The sequence below is a fragment of the Ictalurus punctatus genome, chromosome 19 (genome assembly GCF_001660625.3).
Source record: "Ictalurus punctatus breed USDA103 chromosome 19, Coco_2.0, whole genome shotgun sequence".
Classification (NCBI taxonomy): Eukaryota; Metazoa; Chordata; class Actinopteri; order Siluriformes; family Ictaluridae; genus Ictalurus; species Ictalurus punctatus.
Window position 1 is genome coordinate 9,026,542 of NC_030434.2, and position 11,081 is coordinate 9,037,622.

General features: G+C 37.9%; 1 protein-coding gene across 3 annotated transcripts; it reads left to right on the forward strand.

Annotated features, from left to right (window-relative positions):
• Positions 1–3,654: 3,654 nt before the first annotated feature.
• atp23 (ATP23 metallopeptidase and ATP synthase assembly factor homolog) lies at positions 3,655–10,694 on the forward strand. 3 transcript variants are annotated; one of them, XM_017494791.3, is made up of 6 exons: positions 3,655–4,005; positions 7,182–7,227; positions 7,298–7,430; positions 7,749–7,886; positions 8,008–8,091; positions 10,221–10,694. In XM_017494791.3, exons 1-6 carry the CDS (start codon positions 3,855–3,857, stop codon positions 10,422–10,424), a joined length of 756 nt encoding a protein of 251 aa, XP_017350280.1. In that variant the 5' UTR covers positions 3,655–3,854; the 3' UTR covers positions 10,425–10,694. The 3 variants fall into 3 exon arrangements, with proteins under 3 accessions (XP_017350280.1, XP_017350282.1, XP_053544341.1); XM_017494793.3 differs by having other exon boundaries at positions 7,298–7,379; XM_053688366.1 differs by having other exon boundaries at positions 3,912–4,005; positions 7,303–7,379.
• The last annotated feature ends 387 nt before the right edge of the window (positions 10,695–11,081 follow it).

Consider the following 11,081-nt stretch of genomic DNA (forward strand, 5'->3'; position numbering starts at 1 on the left):
CACGACCACATGAAATGCAGGGGGTAGAGAGAGAGACGTCTGTGTGTAGGGTGTTCCCAGTAAGCCTAAGAAATATTCATGTGGCTCCAATTATGCCTTACTACTACTACTACTAATAATAATAATAATAATAAGAAGAAGAAGAAGAAGAAGTAGAAGTAGAAGAAGAAGAAGAAGAGGGGTAGAAGAAGAGAAAGAGTACTATGTATTGTTAGTACAAATAAGCTAAAAAGATTTTTTAAAATAATAATAATAATAATAATAATAATAATAATAATAATAATAATAATAATAATAAACTACTGAAATTGTTACATTTTACAATTAAAACCATTATCTAGTCTTTAAACCATGTAGCACTTTCAATGGCTATTTCGGGGGGGGGGGGGGGGGGGGCACAACACTAAGGAGAATGACATATGAAAAATGCATAGATTGTAAGTTAATACCACCAACTGACATTGGTTTGTATTTAGCACTGTAGGAAACTGCCATTGGCAATTAAACGACATTAGAACAAAATAGGCCTATATCCATTACAGTCATGAAATCACACAATGCATTGCAATAGCTAGTATCTGAACAATTTACCTTATAAGGAAGAGAATGCAGATTACTGCAGATATTTACCCCCATCATATTAACGTGCATGTGAATATGAAAACATTTAAACACAACTCAATTGCAATCCAGTTTTTAAAAGTCGGGTTTCTTTTGCAAGTCACTGCTGCCTCCTAGTGGCTCATCAACAAATTGAAATTTTTACTTGATACCAGTTAAGAAGAATCTCTGTAGACAGAGTAACCTCCAGACACAAGCCAATTAAAAGGTCAAAGACAGAGACGTATCATTAGTGTGTATTATCATTGTAAGTACATTTTAATTACAGCAAAAAATACATGAAGTTTGTCTACTCTATTGACATCTCTCATTTTTGGAGTTGATGAATTTTCATAACGAGTAAAGAAAAAAGTGTACATTTAATCACAAATCTTAATAAAAATAAAAAAAGCTCCATGAGATTGGTCTACCTATTTAAAATATATTTAGAAAAGCATTGCAAAGTATGTTGGTATAAGATTCATAATCTGTTTGGTATAATGTAACAAAACAGAATGATTTATATATAGGTTTATGTAATTAAAAAAAAAAAAAAAAAAAAAAAGCATGCTGCATCACTTATGCCAAATGTTCACTTTATTCTTACTTATTCATGCCAAATAGTCATATAGGGGTGGGTCCTGGTAACTCTAATCAGTGCAGAGTACACTTAATCTTGTCTGACATCTTCCCTCAGGTCTGTTTATGAAGGAAGGAACTACTAGGGGTGCCTCACTGTTTTTTTGTTTGTTTGTTTGTTTGTTGGTTGGTTTTTGTGGGGGGTTTTTTGGGGTGAAATTTTTGATGTTCCCAGATTTTCCCCAAGTTCACACCATGCATTACAGAGGTCAGAACTAAGATGGAAGAGCACATCGTATTGTCCTATCACACACCAAAGCTGAGATCTGAGATCCTCAGATTAACCTGGGACAGGGACATGTCATGACCCTCTTCCAGTCCAAGTATACTGCAAAACTAAGTGTGATAGGAATACCAATACTCAGAATACTCTGGTTTTAGTCTTGACCTCCCTAATGCACTATCCAAAGAGGGGGAAAGTTGAAGAAAGTCACAAACAGCACAAACAGGACAGGGCAAAGAGACAAAGTCATAAACGTAAGCAAGGTCAAAACACCAGAATTGGACAGTCTCTTATATGTGTGGTGTGATTATGAGTGTAAATCGGATGCAGGAGTGCATGATTAGAATGAAGATGTGTTCTGGGAATTGCGGTCCATGACGGCCATGTTTGTAGGCCGCAGTGCTGGATGGGAATTGTGTCACTGGTTTGACGTGATATGACAGTCCTACAGATCAAATGTGTCCTACAGCTGCATAGGCACATTTCAGGGACCATTAATGATGTCCAGCTAATGTTGCCAATAAAGCTGATGTTGTCTCATCATTTCCAATGAACTGCTGACTAAATATGAAAAGGAAACAAGATAAAAATGTTGGAATGCTGTCTATTTAACCGGTTAACAGTGACCACAGAATGGACACAGTTTCTTTGTGTTCTTAAGACGTCTCCTGAGTCTGTTCACATCTATATAGGTATTATAGATGGTGGTAACTAAACAAAGTCAATATTTGGTGTGACAACCCCTTTCTTTTTAAAATTTGTAGTCTCAGGTACAATTTGTGCAGTTTTGGAAATGAGTCTCCAACTGTCACATTTGTTTTTTTGGTTTTGTTTTGCAGCAAAATCCAGCATCATCCATTATTCTTTCTTTTCTCACGTACAGTACAAAATTGTTCTGTAACACAGTTTTCTTTGGTTGGAAAAGTAATGTTTGGAAATGTTAAATATTTTTGTTCTGACTTCCCTGCTGGAAAAAAAAAAAATCCCAGTATAAATCATTACAGAAATTCTAATGAGTTTAATGGCTATAATGGCAATTGTATTGGTTTTAATGGAAACTCTAATAGTCTGTGTGGGTCTCTACTGGTAATGTGTTGGGTTCTCTTGGTGGCATGTTTATGTCTAGTGGAAACCAATACAAACCATTAAATCCTAATAGAATATGACCCAAGACACACTACATTTGTTTAAAGCATTTAATGGTATCAGAATTTCTCTAATGGTTTCTATTGTTTTGTTGTTGTTGTTTTTTTCCAGCAGGGTTGACAATGCAGAAGTCCTAAAATAAGCACATAAAAAAATTGTACTAAAAATAGGGTGCCTAAAACTTTTGCACAGTACTGAATAGATAGATAGATAGATAGATAGATAGATAGATAGATAGACAGACAGACAGACAGATAGACAGACAGACAGACAGACAGACAGACAGACAGACAGACAGATAGATAGATAGATAGACAGACAGACAGACAGACAGACAGACAGACAGACAGACAGACAGATAGATAGATAGATAGATAGATAGATAGATAGATAGATAGATAGACAGACAGACTGATAGACAGACAGATAGACAGACAGACAGACAGATAGATAGATAGATAGACAGACAGACAGACAGATAGATAGATAGATAGATAGACAGACAGATAGATAGACAGACAGACAGACAGATAGATAGATAGATAGATAGACAGACAGACAGACAGACAGACAGACAGATAGATAGATAGATAGATAGATAGATAGATAGATAGATAGATAGATAGACAGACAGACCGATAGACAGACAGATAGATAGACAGACAGACTGATAGACAGACAGATAGATAGATAGATAGATAGATAGATAGATAGATAGATAGATAGATAGATAGATAGATAGACAGAGATAGATAGACAGACAGACAGACAGACAGATAGATAGATAGATAGATAGATAGATAGATAGATAGATCTTTTTAACTTAATTTTACTTAATAAAAACTTGTAAAATTGATAACAAATTTTTATCACTTTAATCCAGCACTATTCAATCGATGTAATCCTTAATTAATTGGATATAATATAACATAATTTAACATAATATAATATAATATAATATAATATAATATAGTATAATATAATAGATTTAGATTTCTTTAATTGTCAAATGAATGGGACGCTTTTACTTCCGCTTTCATGTTACGTCACATCCCGCGCCTGCAATTTCAAAAATGGCGGACGTTTGACCCTCTCAGCTGCCTCGCAGGGAAGCTCTCTGGCGTCGCCACTAGTAAACGGTTCACCTCTGCTACCCACGTGACTAGCAGACAGGAACATGACCTCGACTTCTAAGCGGTAGGATAAAATATTTTCGCCTGCGTGCGTGAACGCGTCGACGAGATCAATGGATCAGACTAAAGAGCAAAATGACGATTACGGCTACAACTTGTTTCCGGAGCGAAAGAAGAGCAAGTACCAGAAAGGCTCGATTGGGGAAAGCTTGTTCACCTTCAGCCACAAATGTCAGATTATGCTGCATGTCGCAGTGGAGACAAGTAAGCCAGCTACTAGACAAGACCATTAGTGGTGTGTGTGTGTGTGTGTGTGTGTGTGTGTGTGTGTGTGTGTGTGTGTGTGAATAAATTCTGATTAATCTCAGTGCAGATTATACAGCAAAGAACACCAGTGTATCAAGTGTCCAAGTGATCACACACCCTAGTGAGTGAGTGTGTGTGAGATCCTGTTATCGCTTGCTCATGCTTCTGATAGTTGTTTTTTTTTTTTTTTTTTTTTTTTTAAAAAAGGTCTGTTGATGCAGTGTGTATTCAGTTTATCAAAACACACCATGGAAAACAAGATTTTACAAAATTCATTACAAGCTTTTCTAACCTGGGTAATAATCTCAGCACTAATCCAGCTGTTCAAATATTAAACACATATTTATACAATCATTTATTTAGTAAAGTTACAACAGCTTTCTCTTCACTATTGTTAAATTCAGATGACCGGACAATTAAAATGAGAGCTGTAGCCTAATAAATTCATAATCATGTATTATAATACCTGATCTCCCATCAGGTTATTAAAAAAAAGTTATTCATCTCTAAGACCATTGGCTGTACATCATGGACTCTACTTTGAGAGCCATGGATCTAAAGCATGAATCATACATTTGGGATGTTCTGTCATGTTTCTATTCATTTTGAAAAGTTTCATGTGTTCGAGTTCACTGGCATTTTCTCAGTGGCACGCTTACAGAAGGGCGTATGTGGGCTTAAAAACAAGGTTCAGTAACAGATGTATAAACTTCAGTTCTCTTTGCATGTTCGTGATCTATTTGTTTTGATTTATTTCCCCATGGGTTTTCCTGATGAATAGGGAAAACTCATCAGTATGAATTCCATGTTCAATCTCCACACACTTCATCTTACCATTCATGGACCTCCAATGATCTGGTTTGTCCTTAAGGGCAATTTCCAAACTACTGAAGGTGCCATGAACATCTGTATATACATGTGTATGCAAATATAAAAAAATAAAAAAAATCTTGGGGCCACATCGACACTGCAACATTCAGGAAAGGGGGACAAATGAACTCTTAAGAATGAACAAACGTTGGTCTGAAGGCTTCAACTGAACCCTAAGACAACAACAAAAGGACTGGTGAAAGAGTTGGAGGCATTAGGTACCAAAGAATGTACACCCACTATTAAGGCCGTGTTTACACTGGTGCGCTTTTTGTTTTTAAACCAACTTTTTAAAATGAAAACGATCCTCGTCCACACTGGCGTTTCCGCCGTGTTTCAGAAATTCTCTCCGTCCACACTACACGACCGAATACGCACGTCACATGACCATTTATACACACTGGGCATGCGCGTACGAGTGTAAACAGGAAGTTGGTTGCTATTCCAAACCGGCACTCCATGTCGGGCTTACGCCGCTTAAAATGAGATTTGTTGGCGATTTCTCTCATCGTAGCTCGCCTCTTGCGCATGTAGGCAGCTGTAGTGTTAGAAAATACAGAATTTAACTGCACAAGAGCTGCTAAGAATGACGACAAAGCCAGCGAAGCTTGCGGTTCGGTCTCCTTGTTGTTGTGTATACGATCAAGGTAGCGTAACGGTCATATGGTAGGGGCTTGACGAATCAGGGAAGGATACGCGATGATCCAGAAGAACCAATCAGGGGGCGAATGTGGGTCGACGCCACACCTTCGTTTTCAAAAGTCTTCGTTTTCGAGGGTCGAAAACGCCGGAGTAATGTGGACGACGGGCGTAACCGTAGCAAAAGTCATGTTTTAAAACTGAAATGCACTAGTGTAAACCAGTCCTCAGAGTATACTATATCACCATGGCCTGAAAGGAAGAACAAGGACGAAGCCCCTTTTCCATTTGCAGGTGATCACACTAGCCGTTTGGAGGAGTGTTCTCTCGTCAGATGAAACAAAAATGCAACTGTTTGGCCATAATGATCAGTTTATGTATGGAGGAAAAAAGTATGAGGCTTTTAATTCAAACACTACCAGCCCAACTGTGAAGCATGAGGGTGGCAGCATCATGTTGTGGGGGTGTTTTGCTGGAAAAGTGACTGGCGCACCTAGGAAAATAGATGGCATCATGAGGAAGGAGGATGATCTAGAAACACTAAAGAAGGTTCAGACTTGGTTGCAACTGGGTCTTCCAGCAGGCCGACGATCCTAAGCATACCTCCCAAAAGGCTTGAAGACAAACTGAGTGAAAGTATTGCAGCAGCCATCACAAAGCCCTGACCTGAATCCTGTAAAAATATTTATTTATTTATTTATTTATTTATTTATTTATTTATTTAGTGGACGGAACTGAAGAAGTGTGTATGAGCAAGGAGGCTTACAAATTTGACTGAGGAATAAATCTGTCTTTTAGCTATTATTTTGAAATGACCTCCTATGGAGATAAACTAGACACCCTGATTGACTTTAGTTTTTAATTTTGGCTTTAACGTTTGGTATTGATTGCTGTTATCTTATTGTTCACACTTCGACGTTTACTTGCATACTCTTAAAAAGGTGTCGTCAAGCTTTGGATGCTCAGTGTTCCAGCTTTCTAAAGGGGAAATCTTTTATGAAAGAGAAAGCCTGGGAACAACTGAAAGACATAAACCTCTTACCATGCTGAGTGGAACCTTTTTGCTCAGTGAGTGCATTGTCTATTTTAAGACCATGGAAATGTGTCTTAAATACAATATGGATGTAGCTGTTGGATCCATACGGCTGTCTGAATTTCTGTAAAATGGCTTGCAGGTTATGTATGGATTTTTATTTTTTATTTTTTCTTAAATGCCAATGGTAGCAGTATAAACACCTTTTATTTATTTTTTTATTTATTTATTTATTTATTTATTTTTAAATCTGCCTGGTTTAGATATTTTCCACATCTTTCTCAAGCATCTGCTCAGGAAACCCATCACACATCCTTAAAAAGTCACTCATGTTGCAGATAGAAGGCAATGAATAGTATTAATAAGATTTGTGATGTCTGTAATCTTTATTCAATGGCCAGCAGGTTTTTGTGAACGTTGCTTATCGGTTGTTAAGGATCTTGTTTACTAGCCCACAGTGGCTTTGTTACACTCATGGTATTTTAAACTCTCAATCTTTATTGCGCATATAGATCAACTTCACTACTGGTGAACTGTCCAGGCGAACACACATTTACACAATGGTCTTAATCATTCCTTCTTTCTCCTTCAGATCCGTACGCAAAAGTTCTCCTCGGAGCCCTGAAGAACTCAGGCTGGTATGTGCAGCAACTTACAGCTCCGGTGGCCATATTTTTAGACATCTGACTTAAAATTGTGTCTTCTCAGCGCAGTGTACAAAGACAGACATTTCTCCTGTGAGGACTGTGACGGAACCGTTAGTGGCGGCTTTGATGCCACAACATCTCAAGTGAGAGGAACTGCTTCAGAACGGTCATACGTGATATATGATCGATCATTGGCCTGGATATTTCTATAAAAGATCATCAAACCAAATTTGAGATTTGTAACAAGTACTTGGGGAGGTTTTTAAAAAAATGAACGGTATTGCGCAATAAATATAATTGTACAAATATTTTTGGACCATGCTAATGATATTCATATATATTGTAGTACGTATATAATCAGTAAAAAATGGTTATTCTGTCATTAGAATTATATATGCATGAGTATAATTAGTATATGGATAATGGTAATGATTTTGTCTAAATACAAACATTAATATAACGTCCAAGTTAACATCAGTGAGCGAGTAAAACTGTTGTGTTCTCTTCTGCAGATTGTGTTGTGTCAGAACAACATTCACCAACAGGCTCACATGAACAGAGTGGTCACACATGAGCTCATTCATGCGTTCGATCACTGTCGTGCACATGTTGACTGGTTCAATAACTTCAAGCACTTGGCTTGCTCAGAGGTGAAATGGGATTGTGGTAGTAATGCTGTTGTCAGTTACTTTCTTCTTTTTTTTTTTAATGAGTAATCTAATTCCCAAGTAAGCTTTTGTGCTTCTTTTTTTTTTTTTTCTCTCTCCATAGATTCGGGCAGCCAGTCTCAGTGGAGACTGCTCATTCAGCAACGAAGTCGCTAGGTTTAATTTTGGCCTTAAAAAGCACCATCAGGTAAGGCGGCTACATGTTCTGTAAAAGAACTCGAGCTAAATTGAAGTCATCGGGCCTTATTTAGGAACGGGTTTACGCGTGAATCGTTCGTACAAGCGTTTACACAAGAAATGAAGTAATCCTGTAAATTCGGGGAAAACCTCGGTGTTCTACTCGTGCTCCCGAGTGCGCAAATTTATACATGAGAAGACTAACTAATGTAAGTTTCAACTTGATTGACTTCAAATCATATAATTTGCATGGATTACTGCACTTTTATATACAGTGCCCTCCACTAATATTGGCACCCTTGGTAAATACGTCCTTACGGCTAGCGACAGAAAAACACATGAAAACTGTTAAGCGCACGAGTCTGACCCAGGAAAAAAAGGAGCAACAAAATAGATAAAACTTAGAATGTTCCCTCGCCCATGACAGGAAGTAGGCCTTTCGCTCGTCCGTGGTGGTGATGGCTCTAAAGTCGATAAGGAAGTAAAAGCTAAGGAAAATATAAACACTTCAGTATAAGTGACGCAAATAATGACGTGAAAAACAAACTAAGGAAAATGATAACGGGGACATTTAGAGCAGTACTTAATGGGTAAACCCAATGTCTCTTGGAGATAATGGGAAATTATGCAACTGGGATACGTGTGGAGGATTTTGATTGGGATGTGCAAAAAGGGAAAATGTCTGATTGGTTAAAGTTGGATATGGGGCCATGCATGAAATGTATATAGAAAGTCTTTGTATGAACCTCAGTGCAAGCTTCACGTGCGTGATTCTTGTGCTCCTGGTACCAGTTGGTTTGTTTGCTGTCTTGCTTGACTGACAATAAACCTACCTCATCTGAGTTGAGTCTTCGTGAGTTCGGCTGTTCTATTTAAGTGCAAGTAGGATCGTTTAATTGATGTTATAGTTTAAAGTTGTGAGCTAAGAGGGTCAGTGTAGATTGGAGAAGTAAAATATCCTGCAGTATTTTGGAGGCTTCCTCCCTGAGCAGAATTGCTGTCCCAAATGGCTGGAGAGATTTGGCACCCCAAGCCAGATCACCTTTGCCTGTGGGTTTTGCCGTAAGAATGAAACGCATTCTGATAACTGCCAGTACAGGAAATGCTCCTGAATGCAATAGGCCCTATTTTACATGTTTTGTATGCCTTATCAACTGGATCCAGTGAATTTGCCTCCAGGAACTGCTATAAAGCAGCAAGTCCCCATCTACTCTAAAGGTGTTTGTGGCAGCTATTTCAGCTCGACAGAGCATGGTGGATGCCTTCTACACTTGCTACGACCTTTCTGAAAGGGGTCAGTCACCTCCATCCACCAAACTTCCCCATTATCCTGGCTTGGAATCTCCCCTCTGTGTTAGTGTTCCTTAAGGCAAGATGCCAAAGCTACAGTGGTAGTCTTTGTGGAAGAGCTGGGTGCTCTGCTGATAAGCTGGCCTTGTATGAATTTATGGCCAGATGACTAAGGGGGTGAACTTGTGGTTGAACCTGGGATTTCTGTCCAAGGTCATATAACCCAATTTTAATCAATCAGTTGACCTTGCAGGCATTCCATTAAGCTAAGGCTGCAGAATGTTCCTTGTTGGGATCCTTTCTGTCTAAGCAGATACGGGCCTACTGGGTGGTGGGCATCATCACCATGGCCTATAGCCTACCTACAATGACATGCCAGTCCTCATGGGCATTTACTTAGCAACACCATTCTCTTTAAGCTGTGTGTATTTCTGATGATGCTCCCATGCAGAAAAAATAAAATCTGTGTGAATTATTATTATTATTATTATTTTTATTTTTTTTATAAAATGTTAGTAACTGTGAGTAACTGGCTGATTTCAGGACAGTTCGGGTAAACCATGGATAATACTTGACTCTCAAAGTCCAAAGAGGAACTTAAAAAAAAAAATAGAGACCGTCCCAACCATAAATAACACTAGCTAGCTACAGTATTTGTGAGTTTAGCAAGCCACCTTAATTGTTGAACACTTGACAGTCACCCTTTAAATCTTGCTAGCATAGAATGGCTGTCGAGAGTTGTCTTTCCAGGTTGGCCAACTACTGATAACCTGACAGAGGCATAAAATCTGTAATATGTCACGCTCAACACAATGCACCACTAAATACATCTCTGCTCCCCTGCTTTAGGAGTGTGTGCGGGACCGTGCGACACGGTCTATCCTTGCTGTGAGGAAGATAAGCAAAGAGGAGGCGGTGAAAACGGTCGACGAGGTGTTCGACAGCTGCTACAATGATCACGAACCCTTCGGCCGCATACCACACAGTAAAAAAGACGCCAGGTTCGCCTACAGAGATTTTGAGAACAGAGACCGATACTATGAAAACTTATAGGTGTCAGTCACCAGTGTGAATAAAGGGAAATATTTGACCTAATCCATGCAGCATGCTATTTTGTTATATAATCCAGTTGCATATTTAATTAATTGTGATTTGGTTCAATGCACTGAATAAATTGTGATTTTTTTTTCTAACATACAATGTAATGCTTTCCTAAATATGTTTTAAATAGGACGACCCAGAATAATAATGGTGCCAAAAGACACCATTTTAGATAATTTTTTTTGTATTATATGTAATAAAGACAACTCGTAATTTTGCTGACTACTTTGTTGTTATTGTTATAATAATAATAATAATAATAATAATAATAATTAGCTTTAGATAGTTGTTTTTAGTTATGTATTATGACATTTCATGTTCCTTTTTATTTATTCAGAAATGTGAGTAAATTTATACTTAAGATACTCAGAACGCAGCTACGACTGAAATATATATAAAGATACTGTATGGTGCAACTGTGTCAATAAAATATATCATTTTATTACATGCAATTTATGTATACTCTAATGATGATTACTGTTCTGTCCGTGCATTTTAATTAGCCTGTCTATTAAAGTTACAGATATTGTATTTGAGTGGTTTTGAATAACAATTGTAATCTGTTATTGAGCCACTAGGAGGCAGCAGTTGCTTGCAAAAGAGACCGTT

Excerpts from the sequence above, each read along its gene's own strand:
- atp23 (XM_017494791.3), top strand. The coding sequence starts at position 3,855 with ATGGATCAGACTAAAGAGCAAAATGACGATTACGGCTACAACTTGTTT. Across the intron at positions 7,431-7,748 it reads TGATATATGATCGATCATTG|ATTGTGTTGTGTCAGAACAA; the intron begins GCCTGGATATTT and ends TCTCTTCTGCAG. Across the intron at positions 8,092-10,220 it reads GCCTTAAAAAGCACCATCAG|GAGTGTGTGCGGGACCGTGC; the intron begins GTAAGGCGGCTA and ends CCCCTGCTTTAG.